Source organism: Salvia splendens, unplaced genomic scaffold (genome assembly GCF_004379255.2).
Source record: "Salvia splendens isolate huo1 unplaced genomic scaffold, SspV2 ctg732, whole genome shotgun sequence".
Taxonomy (NCBI): Eukaryota; Viridiplantae; Streptophyta; class Magnoliopsida; order Lamiales; family Lamiaceae; genus Salvia; species Salvia splendens.
Genome location: NW_024599403.1, coordinates 47958 through 67383, shown reverse-complemented (window position 1 = coordinate 67383; position 19426 = coordinate 47958). Strand labels below are relative to the sequence as shown.

Here is a 19426-nt window from a genome sequence, read left to right as displayed (position 1 = left end):
CTTAGCCTTTCCTATAAAACACATTATTCTCTTATACCCAGTTCGTTTTTTCAAAAAGGTAGTATTAAAAAAATGTGACATATAATTGAAACGGTAGCAAATTTGACTTCATTTGTTTTGTGTGTTTCGAAATGTGGCCCAACATGGCAACATAAAATGGGCCGGACCTTGTGGTGGCGTCAACATGCTCTAGTTCACTCACATTGTGCCACGTGGTAGAAGTGTTTCCTTGAAAGAAAAGGAAAAAAAAGATCGACAAATATCTAAACGCGATTATGTCTTTATCCGGAAGTAGTTTATAATGATAATCTATTTTATGCGGTACCAGAAATATGCATAACGCTATATTATCATAGACACATATAACAATTTTTTTTAGAAATCATGGAATACATATGCCCGGTCAGTGGATTTTGATCAAATAATAAATGTGACGAGACATCTAATTTTATGAAATTAAAGGATATAGCGTCGATCTACCTTTTACGTAGATAAATGTAGTATATTCACTTTCTCAAATTCGATTTTCGGTGAGTGAGAAATAGTGGATTAAAGTTGGGTATAATTAGCTTTTAATTAAAGCTTGGGGTTGGAGCTTAGGGAATAATTAACTAGTCTTAATTATCTCACATAAGAGAAGTGATACATCTTTTAATGTGCTTAAATTAAGTGATTTTATGTTACTTAATAATTATAGTGGACCAAGATGGGTGAAAGAGAGCGCGCGCGCCGCCGCCGCCCGCGAGCCCGTGCTCGTGCTTGTGGTCGCGGCAGCGGGCCTCGGTCTCGGTCTTGGATCTTGGCAATTGGTCTTTGGGTGGTCTTTGGGCTCGGGTCTAGATCTGTAGTAATCTTTTTAGACCACCGCTGAGTCAGCAATCCAAGTGGCTTGACACATCGTCAAGCGTGGCACAGTCAAAGCTGCCACGTGAGAAAACCACACGCTCCACACACTCCTGCCCCACGCTTGTAACCGCCGACGGTTACGAATCTGCCATGATGAGCCTTCATGGCTTGGTTGACCCTGCATGGTGGCTTGGCCTATAAATAGGCTAGCCATTCCACTGCATTAGATATATTATTTCACAAGCATAACAGCATAAGCTCTCTCTCTGCATTGTTTTTTTCTGTCGAAAGCTCTGCTCTCTCCTCCATCCAGTTCGTCGGAGCTCTGTTGATTGCGGTGCTGCTTCACCAGAGACGTAGTCGTTTTATCTTTGGGGACGAAACGTCAATCCGAAGAGCACTACCGGGGCGTATCTCGTCTTGCGGAAAGAGGACTCCTCGACTCGGCTAACAAATTTCACGGTTTAGTTGTTTCGATTTTCAATTGTAATTTCAGTTCAGATTTCTTTTGTATTCCTTCTTTTGGGTTGTATTATGCCTGGTTGTATCTCTTGTAATCCCAGAAACCAACAATCGCAAGACGAGATAGAACTTGCTTTTGAAGGAATTTGGACTATAAACTGAACTTAACACTTTCGAAACATTTAATACATTTGCTTGAGATGTTGACGGAATCCAACACCGCTGCTGCCACCACCGCCGCCGCCATTTCCCCCACCATGACGACCACTAGACCTGTCAACACTTCGTCGATTTCGACGATGATGCCCACTCCCGGGCGCTATCCTTCTTCATCAACAACCCCTTGGGAGTTTATTAACCCCCTTGGGCCCACTGGTGGATCCACCTCGAGTGGATCAGTTGGTTCCACTTTTAGTGGTTCCTTCAGATCCTTTAATGGATCGAGTGCTGGGGCCTTCGGGTCTCACACGAATGCGGGGGCCTTCGGGTCTCACGTGGGTGCTAGTTCCTTCGGGGCTGGTACGACCATGGCGGGCTCTATGCCCAACATGAATGGTGGGGGCTCTATGCCCAATCACGTTGTTGGCTCCTTCGGGGGGCAACGGAATTGGTTCCTTCCATGGACCAAGTTCGGCACCTTTGGCACCAAGAATGATGCCACATGCCAAGAAGCCACCAAAGTTTGGAGGATCTGACTTCAAAAGGTGGTACCAAAAGATGTTGTTCTACTTGACAACATTGGGCGTCGCCAACTTCCTCACGGAAAACGAACCGCTTGCGCCAAGCGATCAAGAGACTAGGCTCGAAGTCATGGCGAACTATGATGCTTGGAGAAAAGAGGATTATCTATGTAAAAATTTCATTTTAAGTGCATTAGATGATAGCCTCTACAATGTATACTCCAATGTAACCACATCTAAACAAATGTGGAAAAGCCTAGAAAAGAAGTATAGCATAGATAATGCTGCAGGTACTGAACAAGTTGTAGCATCCAAGTTTATGGACTACAAGATGGTCGACTCTCGACCCATCATGGAGCAAGTCCAAGAGCTCAAAATGATCATTCACGCATTAGTGGCTGAAGGGATGACCTTGCCCAACAAATTCCTAAGGTGCACGATCATTGACAAGCTTCCTCCCAGTTGGAAGGACTTCAAGAGCTATCTCAAGCACAAGCGAAAGCAGATGACCCTAGAAGACTTGATCGTGAAATTGCGCATTGAGGTTGATGTGCGCAAAAGCGACCAAAAGGCTAAGGGCTTCACCCCACTTGAAGCCAAAGCCAATTTGTTGGAGCGGGGCGGTCCCTCCAACAAACGTCCTCGCCCAAATCGTCCAAGTGACAAAGGGAAGGGAAAGCAGCCTACAAAGAAGTTTGAAGACGATTGCTACAAATGTGGCAAACCGGGCCACTTTGAAAAGGACTGCCGCAGCAAGAAAAAGAAGCCGGCTGCCCACGTCGTTGAAAAAGAATTCAAGGACTGGGATGAAAACGACCGCATTGTTGTGGTCACTGAAGAGGTTAACCTTGTTGATAACAAGGGTGGCTGGTACATCGACACCGGCGCTACTGCTCATGCCTGCTCAGATAGGAGCAAGTTTGCCTCCTACACTGCTGTTGAAGGGAGGAAGATCAACATGGGGAATCAAGCATCGTCCGAAATCCTCGGCGTTGGCAACGTGATTCTTATGATGACGTCTGGCGTCACTATCACTTTGAAGGATGTGCTGCATGTCCCGGACATTCGCAAGAACCTAGTGTCAGGATCAATACTAGTTAATAAGAGGTTTAAACTTGTATTTGAGTCTGATAGGTTTGCTTTGTACAAGTTTGGAAAGTCACTCGGAAAAGGTTATGTAACCGATGGACTTTTCAAGCTTAGCGTAGCAACTCGCAGTGTTGCAAAGCCATTGGCTAATAATAATAAAGCATCTACTTCCTCTTATTTGACTGAGTGCTCAAATTTATGGCATTGTAGATTGGGACATGTAAATTCAAAAGTCATCAAAAGATTAGTGAATTTAGATTTACTAAAGGCTAATGAAGTGGATATCCAAGATAAATGTGAAATTTGTCTTGAAGCAAAAATGACTAAGTTGCCGTTTCACTCGGTTGAACGAAACACAAAACCCCTTGAATTAATTCACACGGACGTATGTGATTTAAAGATGGTGCAAACTAGAGGTGGTAAAAAGTATTTTATCACTTTCATAGATGATTGCACAAGATATTGCTACATTTATCTTTTATGAAGTAAAGATGAAGCAATAGAAGCGTTCAAAAATTATAAGAACGAAGTTGAGAATCAACTTGGTTGTAAAATCAAAACGATTCGAAGCGATAGAAGAGGTGAATATGTAGCCCCGTTTGAGGAGTTATGCAACACAAGTGGTATAATTCATCAAACAACTGCTCAATATTCACCACAATCTAATGGTATTGCAGAACGCAAAAATCGAACTCTAAAAGAGATGATGAATGCACTGCTTCTAACTTCAGGATTACCACATAACATGTGGGGGAAGCTGTTTTGACAGCCAACTATATCTTGAATAAGATCCCTCTCAAAGGAAAAGATGTTACTCCTTATGAGTTGTGGAAGGGAGGAAGTCATCCTTTAAATACCTCAAGGTGTGGGGGTGTTTGGCAAATGTGATGGTTCCTCCGCCCAAAGAAGTTACAATCGGACCTAAGACGGTTGATTGCATCTTCATTGGATATGCACTTAATAGTAGTGCATATCGATTTGTTGTTCACAAGTCTGAAATATGACTATTACAGTAGGAACAATGATTGAGTCAAGGAATGCTGTATTTCTCGAAAATACATTTCCTTACAAAGACAAGGAAAAAGTCTTAACCAATTCTGAGACAAGAATTGAAGAAGAAGTCACTAGTTCTAAACCAGTGGAGATTGAAGCCACTAGTTCTAAATCAGCGGATGAGGAACCTGAATCGCGCAAGCGTGCAAGGCCCGATCCAAAGGATACAGTACTAAGACGTGGTACTAGAGTCAGAACACCAAAAACATTTGGTGTTCAGGAACCACAAGCGTGCAAGGCCCGATCCAAAGGATACAGGAACCACACGCTCCACACACTCCTGTCACAGGCTTGTAACCGCCGACGGTTACGAATCTGCATGATGAGCCTTCATGGCTTGGTTGACCCTGCATGGTGGCTTGACCTATAAATATGCTAGCCATTCCACTGCATTAGATATATTATTTCACAAGCATAACAACATAAGCTCTCTCCCTCTCTCTGCATTGTTTTTTCTGTCGAAAGCTCTGCCCTCTCCTCCATCCAGTTCGCCGGAGCTCTGTTGATTGCGGTGCTGCTTCACCAGAGACGTAGCCGTTTTATCTTTGGGAATGAAACGCCAATCCGAAGAGCACTACCAGGGCGTATCTCGTCTTGCGGAAAGAGGACTCCTCGACTCGGCTAACAAATTTCACGGTTTAGTTGTTTCGATTTTCAATTGTAATTTCAGTTCAGATTTCTTTTGTATTCCTTCTTTTGGGTCGTATTACGCCCGGCTGTATCTCTTATAATCTCAGAAACCAACATTCTTGTAAAGCTAAAGACAGTCTATGTGATTATGTAAAGGGAGAGTTGTAGAATTGCAAAAAGATTTTGAGTGTTGGTGAGCAGTACTACAAAATATTGACCTACATATTAATGTTTTTTTCTTCATATTTGTCAAAATCCAATAGTATTTGTTTTTTTGTGAATCGACAAACGAATTAAAAATAATTTAAAGTTCGGGTTGTCGGATGTTTTCCAAGAACTTTAATTACAAGAAGGTTAAAAACTCCCCTAAACAGATTATAACTTGAATACTTTGCTACCTTTTAAGCTTTAAAGTACTAATAGTATGAAAATTACAAACTTTTTAAAGTGTCATAATTTAGATGATAATTGTCCTTTTTATGAATGCCAATGATGTAATGCACTTAAGTTGAATGGTAGATAAGAATTATGATAAAGATATGTTAGCCCCTCAAAAAAGAAAAGAAAAGAAAAGAAAAGATAGAGAAATGATAGATATAAAGAGGAAAAAAGACAAGTAGATTATATTAAAAGACATTCATACCCTTTCAGGTTTCATGGCAAAAAATTTTAAAAAAGAGAAGTAGATTATATTAAAAGACATTCATACCCTTTCAGGTTTCATGGCAAAAAATTTTAAAAAAAGATTTTACTATTTTAGAGATTCAAGTACATAAATGCAAACCTTAATTTTGATGAACCAAATTTGAATACAAAACTCTTAGTTATTGTAATTTGTAAACTTAATGGCTAGACAAGTCAAGAGGCAACAAATCAATACTGTTTTTCAATATACCAAATCAATACTACTACTATCAAAATACATAATTTGTGATTTTAATATTTAAGCGTACGACAAAAATTATAGCTAACATTATATATGTAGAAATCATGGTATTAAATATGCCCGGTCAATGGATTTTGACCAAATAATAAATGTGACGAGACATTTAATTTTGTGAAATTAAATGACATAGCGTCGATCTACATTTTACGTAGATAAATGTAGTATATTCACTTTCTCAAATCCGATTTCCGGTGAGTGAGAAATAGTGGATTAAAGTTGGGCATAATTAGCATTTAATTAAAGCTTGGAGTTGGAGCTTAGGGAATAATTAACTAGTGTTAATTATCCCACATTGGAGGATTAACACATCTTTTAATGTGTATAAATTAAGTGACTTTATGTTACTTAATAATTATAGTGGACCAAGATGGGTGAAAGAGCCCACACGCGCGCACACGTGCGCGCCGCCACCACCGCCGCCCGCCCGCCCGAGCCCGTGCTCGTGCTCGTGCTCGCGCTCGCGGCCGTGGGCCCGCGGGCCCGATCTCGATCTTGATCTTGGACTTGGACTTGGACTTGGATCTTGGCAATTGGTCTTTGGGCTTGGGGCTTGGCCTAAACTATTCTTTTTGGACCACCGCCGAGTTAGCAATCCAAGTGGCTTGACACGTCGTCAAGCGAGGCACAGTCACGGCTGCCACGTGAGAAATCCACACGCTCCACACACGGGTGTCACACTCCAGCCACACGCCTGTAACCGACGTCGGTTACGAATTTGCCATGATGAGCCTTCAATGGCTGGTTGACCCTGCATGGTGGCTTGGCCTATAAATAGGCTAGCCATACCACTGCATTAGGACACACATACAAGCATTCTCTGCATAAGCTCTCTCCCTCTTTCTGCATTGTCTTTCTGTCGAAGCTCTGCCCTCTCCTCCATCCCGTTCGTCGGAGCTCTACTGATTGCGGTGCTGCATCAATAGAGACGTAGCCGTTTTACCTTTGGGGACGACACGCCAAACCGAAGAGCACTACCGGGGCTTATCTCGTCTTGCGGGAAGAGGCCTCCTCGACTCGGCTAATCATACTGGTTTAGTAGTTTCGATTCTACGTTGTAATTTCTAAAGTTCAGTTCCTTCTTTTCCTTTCTTTTGGGTTGTATTACGCCCGGTTTTTGTTATCTCTTGTAATCCCCAGAAACCAACAATCGCAAGACGAGATAACTTGCCTTTGAAGGGATTTGGACCTTTTAAACTGAACTAAAAACTTTCGAAACTTAAACCTTTGCTGGAGATGTCGACTGAATCCAACAACGCTGCTGCCACCACCACCGCCGCCATTCCCTCCACCATGGCGACCACTGGACCGGTCAACACTTCATCGATTCCCTCGATGATGCCAACCCCCGGCTTCCCAGCTGCCTCATCCACCGTCCCTTGGGTTTGGGACAACCCCTTCGGGGCGTCCACTGGTTCCACCTTTGGTGGTTCGGTTGGTTCCACTTTTAGTGGTTCCTTCGGATCCTTTAATGGATCGAGTGTTGGTGCCTTCGGGCTCAATACTGGTGTTGGATCTTCCGGGATCAACACGAATGTGGGGGGCACTATGCCCAACACGAATGTGGGGGGCACTATGCCCAACACGAACATGGGGGGCTCTATGCCTAACCAAGTTATTGGCTCCTTCGGGGGCAACGGAATTGGTTCCTTCAATGGACCAAGTGCGGCACCTATGGCACCAAGAATGATGCCACCCGCCGAGAAGCCACCAAAGTTTGGAGGATCTGACTTCAAGCGGTGGTACCAGAAGATGTTGTTCTACTTGACAACATTGGGCGTCGCCAACTTCCTCACGGAAAACGAGCCGCCAGCGCCAAGTGACCAAGAGACTAGGCTCGAAGTCATGGCGGACTATGAAGCTTGGAGAAAAGGGGATTATCTATGTAAAAATTTTATTTTAAGTGCATTAGATGATAGCCTCTTCAATGTATACTCCAATGTAACCACATCTAAACAAATGTGGGAAAGCCTAGAAAAGAAGTATAGCATAGATAATGCTGCAGGCACCGAGAACGTCATAGTAGCCAAATTCAATGACTACAAAATGGTCGATTCTCGTCCTATTATGGAGCAAGTCCAAGAGCTCCAAATGATCATCCACTCCTTAGTGGCTGAAGGGATGACCTTGCCCGATAAGTTCCTAAGGTGCACGATCATTGACAAGCTCCCTCCAAGTTGGAAGGACTTCAAGAGTTATCTCAAGCACAAGCGAAAGCAGATGACCCTTGAAGACTTGATCGTGAAGTTGCGCATTGAGGCCGACGTGCGCAAAAGTGATCAAAAGGCTAAGGGCTTCACCCCAAATGAAGCCAAAGCCAACCTGTTGGAGCGGGGCGGTCCCTCCAACAAACGCCCTCGCCCAAACCGTCCAAACGACAAAGGGAAGGGAAAGCAGCCTTCAAAGAAGTTTGAAGACGACTGCTACAAGTGTGGCAAACCAGGCCACTTTGCTAAAGACTGCCGCAGCAAGAAGAAGAAGCCGGCAGCCCACGTCGTTGAGAAGGAGTTCAAAGACTGGGATGAGAACGACCTCATTGCAGTGGTCACTGAAGAGGTTAACCTTGTTGATAACAAGGGAGGCTGGTACATCGACACCGGCGCTACTGCTCATGTTTGCTCCGACAGGAGCAAGTTTGCCTCCTACAAGGCTGTTGAAGGAAGGAAAATCAACATGGGGAATCAAGCATCGTCCGAAATCCTCGGCGTTGGCAACGTGATTCTCATGATGACGTTTGGCGTCACAATCACTTTGAAGGATGTGCTGCATGTACCGGACATCCGCAAGAACCTAGTGTCAGGATCAATACTAGTTAACAAGGGGTTTAAACTTGTATTTGAGTCTGATAGGTTTGTCTTGTATAAGTTTGGAAAATCCCTCGGAAAAGGTTATGTAACCGATGGGCTTTTCAAGCTTAGTGTAGCAACTCGCAGTGTTGCAAAGCCATTGGCTAATAATAATAAAGCATCTACTTCCTCTTATTTGACCGAGTCTTCAAATTTGTGGCATTGTAGATTGGGACATGTAATTCAAAAGCCATTAAAAGATTAGTAAATTTAGATTTACTAAAGGCTAATGAAGTTGATAATCAAGATAAATGTGAAATTTGTCTTGAAGCAAAAATGACTAAGTTGCCGTTTCATTCGGTTGAACGAAGCACAAAACCCCTTGAATTAATTCGCACGGATGTATGTGATTTAAAGATGGTGCAAACAAGAGGTGGTAAAAAGTACTTTATCACTTTCATAGATGATTGCACAAGATATTGCTACATTTATCTTTTAAGAAGTAAAGATGAAGCAATAGAGGCGTTCAAAAATTATAAGAACGAAGTTGAGAATCAACTTGGTTGTAAAATCAAAATGATTCGAAGCGATAGAGGAGGAGAATATGTAGCCCCGTTTGAGGAGTTATGCAACGCAAGTGGTATAATTCATCAAACAACTGTTCCATATTCACCACAATCTAATGGTGTTGCAGAACGCAAAAATCGAACTCTAAAAGAGATGATGAATGCACTGCTTCTAACTTCAGGATTACCACATAACATGTGGGGGGAAGCTGTCTTGACAGGCAACTATATCCTGAATAAGATCCCTCTCAAAGGAAAAGATGTCACTCCTTATGAGTTGTGGAAGGGAAGGAAGTCATCCTACAAATACCTCAAAGTGTGGGGGTGTTTGGCAAAGGTGATGGTTCCTCCGCCCAAAGAAGTTACAATCGGACCTAAGACGGTTGATTGCATCTTCATTGGATATGCACTTAACAGTAGTGCATATCGATTTGTTGTTCACAAGTCTGAAATATCGACTATCACAGTAGGGACAACAATTGAGTCAAGGAATGCCGTATTTCTCGAAAATACTTTTCCTTGCAAAGACAAAGAAAAAGTCGTAACCAATTCTGAGACAAGAATTGAAGAAGCCACTAGTTCTAAACCAGTGGAAGAAGAAGCCACTAGTTCTAAATCAGCGGATGCGGAACCTGAATCGCGCAAGCGTGCAAGGCCCGATCCAAAAGATACAGTACTAAGACGTGGTAATAGAGTCAGAACACCAAAAACTTTTGGTCCTGACTACATTGCTTTCATGTTGGATGAAGAACCAACATCGATAAAAGTAGCCTTTGCTAGCCCAGACGGGCTGCATTGGAGAGAAGCTGTTCAAAGCGAAATTGATTCAATTTTGCTAAACCACACTTGGGTGTTGGTAGATCTACCTGAAGGTGCGAAACCTCTAGGTTGCAAATGGATACTTAAAAGGAAATTTAAGGCCGATGGAACAGTGGATAAGTATAAAGCCCGATTAGTAGTAAAGGGTTTTAAACAAAAGGAAGGACATGACTTCTTCGATACCTATTCACCTGTAACAAGGATTACATCTATCCGAGTGCTTCTCGCTATTGCTGCATTGCACAATCTTGAGATTCATCAAATGGATGTAAAAACCGCGTTTCTAAATGGTGAACTAGAAGATGAAATCTATATGGAACAACCCGAAGGGTTTGTAGTACCTGGACAAGAGAAAAAGGTATGCAAGCTAGTAAAATCTCTATATGGATTGAAACAAGCGCCATTGCAGTGGCACTTGAAGTTTGATAATGTCATGTTATCAAATGGGTTTAAAATCAACGAGTGCGACAAATGTGTCTACATCAAGAGCACTAATAACGGTCATGTTATAGTGTGTCTCTACGTTGATGATATGTTAATCTTGGGTAGCAACACTCAAGTAATTAACGATACAAAGGCCATGTTAAAGAGAAACTTTGACATGAAAGACATGGGTCTAGCCGATGTAATTCTTGGAATGAAGATTCTAAGAACGAATGATGGAATCATCTTAACACAATCACATTATGTTGAGAAGATATTGAATAAATTCAAAGCCTATGATGGCGCGCCGGTTAAGACTCCAATTGAACTCGATGTTCACTTGAGCAAAAACAAAGGCGAGCCCGTTGCACAAGAAGAGTATGCACGGGTGATCAGATTCATTATGTATTTGACTAATTGCACTCGACCTGACATTGCTTGTGCCGTGAACAAGTTGAGTCGTTACACGAGCAATCCAAGCAAAGAGCATTGGAGAGCTCTTGTGAGGGTTTTGAGATATTTAAAACACACTCAAAATCTTGGGCTACACTTCTCGAGATACCCCCCGGTACTTGAAGGGTACTGTGATGCCAATTGGATATCCGATAATAGAGACTCACTTTCAACAAGTGGATATGTCTTTACTATTGGGGGTGGTGCTGTATCGTGGAAATCCACAAAACAGACCTGTATAGCCCGATCAACAATGGAATCGGAGTTCATTGCCTTGGATAAGGCTGGTGAGGAAGCCGAGTGGCTTAAGAACTTCCTTGAAGACATTCCATGTTGGTCTAAGCCAGTGCCACCAGTGCTGATCCACTGCGATAGCCAAGCAGCTATTGGAAGGGCAAACAATGGCTTCTATAACGGTAAGTCTCGACATATACGTCGACGACATAACACCGTGAGACATTTGATCACAACAGGGGTGATTACAATTGACTATGTGAAGTCAATAGATAATCTAGCGGATCCGCTAACCAAAGGGTTAAACCGTGATCAAATGAATAAGTTGCTAGAGGGAATGGGTTTGAAATCCACAAACTAAAGAATTGTCATAGTGGTAACCCAACCATGATGACTGGAGATCCCAAGAACTTGGTTCAAAGGGACAACTAAGCTATGAGAGTTCATGGAAAAACACTCAAACTATATCTATTCCCTAGAGAGCAATAGAGTGTTGGAGAGCTTGCCTAGTGGTAAAGGCTAAGTCTATGACTTTTAATGGTTCTTAAGGATCTCAAAGAGATGGAATTCTCAAAGAGACCAAGTATGGCAAGGTACTTGACTAAGAATCACCTATGTAAGTGCGAAGTGTGGTCGCTTCATAAAAAAATGCACTTATGAATCCAAAGTGGTGTCCAAGACCGCAATGGACACAAAACGTGAGAACGGATGAGGTTGAGGTGTTTAAGCGTTAACACCATTGTCTCGGTGCACGCCGTGGGGGATTAGTTCAAAGCATCGCGCTACTAAGCCGCCTATGTATCCGATGGTGTCGACTATGGAGGGTTCAAAGCCAACAACTACCTATCCTTATGCTTATATACCTCTCGAGGGTTGAGCTTGTGTCTGCATGCATATGCATTCGGCTATTTCCACTCATGTGGGGGATTGTAGAAATCATGGTATTAAATATGCCCGATCAATGGATTTTGACCAAATAATAAATGTGACGAGACATTTAATTTTGTGAAATTAAATGACATAGCATCGATCTACATTTTACGTAGATAAATGTAGTATATTCACTTTCTCAAATCCGATTTCCGGTGAGTGAGAAATAGTGGATTAAAGTTGGGCATAATTAGCTTTTAATTAAAGCTTGGAGTTTGAGCTTAGGGAATAATTAACTAGTGTTAATTATCCCACATTGGAGGATTAACACATCTTTTAATGTGTATAAATTAAGTGACTTTATGTTACTTAATAATTATAGTGAACCAAGATGGGTGAAAGAGCCCACACGCGCGCACACGCGCGCGCCGCCGCCGCCCGCCCGCCCGCTCGTGCTCGTGCTCGCGCTCGCGCTCGCGGCCCGGGCCCGATCCCGATCTTGATCTTGGACTTGGATCTTGGCAATTGGTCTTTGGGTGGTCTTTGGGCTTGGGGCTTGGCCCAAACTATTCTTTTTGGACCACCGCCGAGTCAGCAATCCAAGTGGCTTGACACGTCGTCAAGCGAGGCACAGTCACGGCTGCCACGTGAGAAATCCACATGCTCCACACACGGGTGTCACACTCCAGCCACACGCCTGTAACCGACGTCGGTTACGAATTTGCCATGATGAGCCTTCAATGGCTGGTTGACCCTGCATGGTGGCTTGGCCTATAAATAGGCTAGCCATACCACTGCATTAGGACACACATACAAGCATTCTCTGCATAAGCTCTCTCCCTCTTTCTGCATTGTCTTTCTGTCGAAGCTCTGCCCTCTCCTCCATCCCGTTCGTCGGAGCTCTACTGATTGCGGTGCTGCATCAATAGAGACGTAGCCGTTTTACCTTTGGGGACGACACGCCAAACCGAAGAGCACTACCGGGGCGTATCTCATCTTGCGGGAAGAGGCATCCTCGACTCGGCTAATCATACTGGTTTAGTAGTTTCGATTCAACGTTGTAATTTTTTAAAGTTCAGTTACTTCTTTTCCTTTCTTTTGGGTTGTATTACGCCCGGTTCTGTTATCTCTTGTAATCCCAAGAAACCAACAATATACGATGCACATAAAACTAAGAATATCACTATTATTTTTCGAAAAGAATGAATTCCTTAAATGCCCTAAAATACTTTATTAACTTGATTGTCACTTTTCTAAAGTGGAGTATTTAAGTAGTACTAGTAGATAAAGCCATATGACCCCGCCCGAACCAAAAGAGAAAGGGGTTAGGTAGGCCGTTTCTTCTAGTATTTCCCTTGTTAAACAATGCAAATTAACTCAAATAAAATCAATCAATTATAAATCTAACAAAGTCGATGAATTTTTAATATATTAACAAATTAAATTTTTTTAGTTGGGATGAGTAACGTATTAATTTAAACCGAGTAAATCGTCAAAAATAATGAAGTCCTATTTATGAGTACACGTATTCTAATACAATTCGGAAACTAAACAAGGCCGTAGTACGTGTATATGTATATATATATATATCCCAACTTCCCATGATTATCTCAGTAGAGATTCAAATCGCGAGTAGTTTCTCTGTACCCACATTGCTGCCAAACCATTTCAAATTCCACCCAAAATAGAAAACCTAAATTAAACCTCACAGAATGGAGAGTGCCAGCGGCGCCGCCGTTGTGAGCGAAAGCCGCAGAGAATTGTTGAGCACCGATACGATCCAGCCGTCGTGGAGGCTCAACTTGGATGCGTTCCGCTTGCCTGAGCGCGAGTCCGACAATCGCCACTCCGCTTTCAACATCCGGCGTCTCTTCAGGAACAAAAGTATGTTTCTGCATTTACTTGTGCATATTCTTAATATATCGCCTATTTCCTGAATTTTCCGCGGAGAATATTAGGGAACTGTGTCAAAAGTAAACAAATAGGTGAGCCGTATGAATCGTGTATAAATAAACACTCCTTTTCCCCTGATGCACGCGGTAGATACAAAAATATGTTAATAGAATATCAATAATTCCGGATCCTATTCTCCTTTTTTTTGTTTTTTTTCTTTCCAGTCCTGTCTCCTTCTAAATTTTTTAATTAAGCTTTGAATATGTCCTTTTGTTATGTGCTCCTTCAGATGATAATTTAATTTAGCAATTTAATATATTCTTCACGCGTTACTAAAATAAAGTATTATGGTCATCTATAATAAATTGATAATAGTACTACATATTTTACCACAAGTAACTTGTGGTAGTTAATAATTATCACTAGATTTTAGTCAGGTCAAAATAGTTTATTAGGTAGTTTGATATTTATTCGCATATTTCAGATTTTGTTTATTGACGTTTGTTATATACATCCGCTGGCTGCCTACATAGATATAGGATAATTTGGCCTTGCCTTAAAAGAAATAGGACAGTATTTTCTTGAATTTAAAAATAGATATGCAAACACAATAAAATGTTTTATGAGTGCCTAATTATGTATTAAATTGGCGCTTTGTTTCTTAATCTTGTTAGCTTGTCCGGGTTTAATTAATTTCCTCACAAGGGTTTACTGTGAGATTAATGTAAATATCTGATCAATTTTTTCCTGCAGGAAAACAACGAAAAGTTGCTGAGTATTACAAACAGCAGGAAAGACTTCTGGAAGGATTCAATGAAATGGAGACAATCCATGTATCTGGTGCTTTAGCAGATGCTCTTACTGAGGTTCTTCACCTCTCTTAACCTGTCTTACTCAGAAGAAAACGCACATGATACTTTTAAAAGTGAAGCAGAAATAACCACAATAATACTTGTGAATCAGAACTCATCCCTGTATCACTCATAATTCAGTTTATTCTGATGCTTGCTGCTTTGACTAATACTGCTATTTTTCCCTTTTTATTCTTTTTATAATCTATGCCATCTTTGATCGGCGAGTGTTTCATCTCTATGCTCTGCTTGAACATTGTGTTAAAGCATCCTTGTTTTATGGCTTATTCTGCTCTTATATCTCTCCAGGATCAACTGAAACAGGTTGCACAGAGCGAGAGGCTAGCTGTTAACATATCTAACATTGCCAATTTGATCCTTTTCATTGCAAAAGTGTATGCTTCACTTGAGAGCAGATCTTTAGCTGTCATTGCATCAACCATGGATTCTTTCCTTGACCTCTTATCTGGGCTGATCTTGTGGTTTACATCGCATGCTATGAAAAATCCAAACCAGTATCATTATCCAATTGGAAAGAAAAGGATGCAACCAGTGGTAAGATTTGGCATCTGCTTCGTAGTAACATACTTGTTATAGGGCATATTAGCTAACAAGATGAGCTGTTTTACAAAGATATGACTCCTTTAATTGAGTGCGTCTTTTACAGGGCATCATTGTTTTTGCTTCTGTCATGGCAACACTGGGATTGCAAATTATACTGGAGTCTGTTCGGCAACTCATATCAAAGGTATTTCATCTTTAAAGAATTGTATTAGCTCTAGTTCTCTAAATTGGTTTACGCCAACAATTTTTATTCTCGTGGAACAGACTGGCCCTGAGATGAACCATAACCAAGAGATGTGGATGATAGGCATCATGGTATCTGTAACTGTAGTGAAGTTTGCACTTATGGTTTATTGCCGCCGATTTAAGAATGAGATTGTGAGTGCCTATGCTCAAGATCATTTCTTTGATGTCATCACCAACTCTGTCGGATTAGCCACTGCTGTTTTGGCGGTCCGTTTCTACTGGTGGATAGATCCTACAGGAGCCATGATTGTGAGTACACTCAATTAGCATTTAATTTCCAATGCAGGCAAAAACATCCATTCTGTCATTATGCATGCCATAGTTGGAATCAGATTCATGGTTATTAGGCCTTATATATGTTCTATTCTATTTGACTCTATGTTTCATCAGATTGCAGTTTACACAATCAACACTTGGAGTAGGACTGTGTTTGAAAACGTGGGGTCGCTAATTGGAAGAACAGCACCTCCAGATTTCCTCACGAAATTGACTTATCTGATATGGAATCATCATGAGGAAATCCAGCACATTGACACAGTAAGGGCATACACATTTGGTACACATTACTTTGTGGAGGTCGACATTGTGCTGCCGCAAACTATGATGCTGGGCGAAGCACATAATATTGGCGAAACGCTACAAGAAAAGCTGGAGCAACTGTGTGAGGTGGAGAGAGCATTTGTTCACATTGACTTTGAGTTCACTCATAGACCGGAGCACAAGACCAAAGTCTGAGCAGCTAATACTTTAAAAACCCTCAGCCTTTGAGTTAACTATACTTTAGTATTCGTTAAGGTGTTAAAACATGTTTTTGTCTATTAATTCATCAAGTTTATAGTATAGAGCTTCTACATTTTCTTCCCTTGCATAATCTATATTCTCGTGTCTGGTTGCCTTCGGATTTGATGGAAAAATAAATTATGAAGATAAAAATTTCTTTATACTATGCCCCATTTTGATGAGGAGTAGTGAATAAATTGTTTTTCCTAGTATCACTAACTACTGAGTAAAAGTTGTCAGATTAAGAATCTTGGCTTAATGGCTTTCAATCCTGACAATTCGTGTTGCTGCAAACCACGAAATCTTTACACCTAGATTTGTAATGATAAACGATTGTAATTTTCAAGTTTTTAGAGCATCCACCGTCCGTCCATCCTCTTGGATCCGCTTTTATTCATTTTTTACACCCTCCTCTTCCGCAAGATCACAACACCCACATCCAACATCCATACTCTTTCTGCAAGAGCATACTCAAGGGTTCCACCATTCTATTATTCAATTTAAATACTTCAATTACTAAAAATATTTCCATAATATTAAAATGCATTAAAAATACTTGAAATATTATTATAAATTACTAAAAAAATAAAAATTATATAATTAAAATCTTAAAAACTAAAAATTACATAATTAAAATCTAAAAACTTGAGGTTGAGAGAGGGTTTTGGTGTAGTGTGATTTTTTATGTTGAAATGGAGGTATTTATAGATGAAAGTGTGAATTTTGGGATAAAAATAATGAAAAAATGGATATATTTTATTGAGAAGTGGGAAAAAAAATTATTTATTAAATCTGAAATTTTCAATTTTTTGATTTTTTTTTAAAAAATGATAAACCAACGGCTAATTAGAGCATGCCACGTCGGTTGCTCGTGCTCTTGTCGTTGGCATGGTGGTGCTGTTGCTATCGAGCACGGCCGTGCCGACGGCAAGAGTGCAGCAGTGAACACGGATGTGCTCTTGCACCGATGCGAATGCTCTTATGGTAATTTATTGAATAAATTACACTAAATCTATACACACGAATGTCAAGGCTTTCCTCCTATTCCTACAACAAACTAACCAATTTGATTACAAAACAAAAAAATGGTTTTAAAAATGTTGAAATTAACAATCTTCAATTAACACGGTAATAACATTTGAATCCTAAATTATTTAGCTTAATGGAGAATGAAGATGCATTTTCAGCCACTCACATTCACAACATTTTCGAAATGTCAACTACAAGTAGATTATGTCAACTCGGGGGTATTATCGTCAATAGCATGCACATCAAATGTCAATAACTTGTAATTGACATTATATGTGTTGTATAGTTGACATGAATTGTATATGCAGTTAACATTATATGTGTGTAGTTGACATGAATTGTACAAATGGTTGACATTATATGTGTAGTTGACATGAATTGTATCTGTAGTTGACAAAATTTTTTTACAAATTATTAAAAAATTAAAAATAAATTATAAAAAAGTATTTATTGAATAAAATGTACCATGAAATTGTCATTCTACCTTTTCATAATTAATTAATCTAAAAATATTTTCCATGTAGTAAATTCTGAACCACTCATTTAATAAAAATGAGTAGCTGATAATGCATCTCAATTGTCAATTAGGCTAAAAAATCTAATTGACCACAACCCATTACTAGTATAAATTACTCCATCCCATAAAATAGTGTAATTTTTTCTATTATGAAATATTTCACATAATAATGCACGTCTTTTATTTAACTTTCCATTTTAACAAAAATTTAATAATATACTAGTAGAGTATAATTTTCAATTATGAAAAGATAATTAGATAAACATGTCACCCGACCCCATTGCTAAAGTTAAAAAAATCAAAATTATTCCACCCTGCGGAAGGGTATTGTTGTAAATTGCATGCTGATGACCATGGCTACCGTCAACTAGTCATGCCCACGGTTCCAAAACCGGCGGTTCCGAACACCCTGCGGAAGGGTATTGTTGTAAATTGCATGCTGATGACCATGGCTACCGTCAACTAGTCATGCCCACGGTTCCAAAACCGGCGGTTCCGCTTCGGAACCGCCGGTTCCAGTTTGGTCGAAGTCGGAACCAGAACCGGACCGTGAGGCTATTTCACGGTTCCGGTTCGAAAACCGGCGGTTTCACGGTTCGAGATTTTTTTTAATTTGAAATTTGTACTTATACAATAAATTGGAACAAGACAATGGATAATTTAAATTGAAATAAGACGAATACAGTGAAAATGGTATCAATTTTATTGAATTTGAGTTGTAACGGACAACGATACATTACAATTTACAATACATATACAAGTATACAACATACAATAATGTAATATAAATTTGAAATTTGGACTTACACAATAAATTGGAACAAGACAATGGATAATTTAAATTGAAATAAGACGAATAAGGTGAAAATGATAACAATTTTATTGAATTTGAGTTGTAACGGACAACGATACATTACAATTTACAATACATATACAAGTATACAACATACAACAATGTAATCTAATTTACAAAATAAAAAAAAATGAAATGGGGGGGGGGGGGGGGAAATTGAAAAGGGCTTGAGCTCAACTTAAACTTTCAAAGTTAAACTTTTCAAATTTAAGTTGATATGCCTACATATCTACAATTTTATTGAGGAATCAAAGCTCACGTAGTTCTCTTACCTTGCTTACCTTTTTGGTCGGCCGTGCTCGCCATTCACCGCCCCCCGTCAAGTAATTGCTATTGTTGAGTGCTCGCGCTTCTGACCTCGTCATCGCCATCAGAGGAAAATTCTTCACCATCACTCTCTACACGGAAGTCGAAATTCGGCTCTTGTGCTCTCATGTCAGCCTTTGCCCAATCATCAAGTAACATAGTGGCTTCCATGTTCTTGGCGGAGAGATTGCTCATTTTCTCGTCTAGAACACAACCGCCGATACTAAAAGCTTGCTCAACGGCGACGGTGGAAGCGGGAACGACGAAAATCTCCTTAGCCATGATAGATAGTATCGAAAACTCTTTGTCATGTGTTCCCCACCAATTAAGGACGTCAATTTGTTAAGTATGAGGATATGCATCTTGAAAAATAGAGCGCGATTCCAAATATATATCTAACTCACTAGTCGCACTAGTCCTATTGGTTGTAGTACCGTATAGATCTTGGAATTGTGATACTACGTCTGGATCAATCATGACATTGCTAAAATCTCCGCCACCAAAATCAAATGTGGAAGGACTAGGAGGAACAC

General features: G+C 40.5%; 1 protein-coding gene across 1 annotated transcript; it reads left to right on the top strand.

The window, feature by feature from the left end:
- Nucleotides 1-13065: 13065 nt before the first annotated feature.
- LOC121791142 (metal tolerance protein 10-like) lies at nt 13066-16349 on the top strand. The gene is made up of 6 exons (XM_042189175.1): nt 13066-13738; nt 14501-14613; nt 14908-15153; nt 15266-15346; nt 15427-15657; nt 15799-16349. Exons 1-6 carry the CDS (start codon nt 13567-13569, stop codon nt 16141-16143), a joined length of 1188 nt encoding a protein of 395 aa, XP_042045109.1. The 5' UTR covers nt 13066-13566; the 3' UTR covers nt 16144-16349.
- Nucleotides 16350-19426: the final 3077 nt, after the last annotated feature.

Coding starts and splice junctions, on each gene's coding strand:
- LOC121791142 (XM_042189175.1), top strand. CDS start 13,567: ATGGAGAGTGCCAGCGGCGCCGCCGTTGTGAGCGAAAGCCGCAGAGAA. Junction 15,154..15,265: donor AGAAAAGGATGCAACCAGTG/GTAAGATTTGGC, acceptor CGTCTTTTACAG/GGCATCATTGTTTTTGCTTC. Junction 15,347..15,426: donor TTCGGCAACTCATATCAAAG/GTATTTCATCTT, acceptor CTCGTGGAACAG/ACTGGCCCTGAGATGAACCA.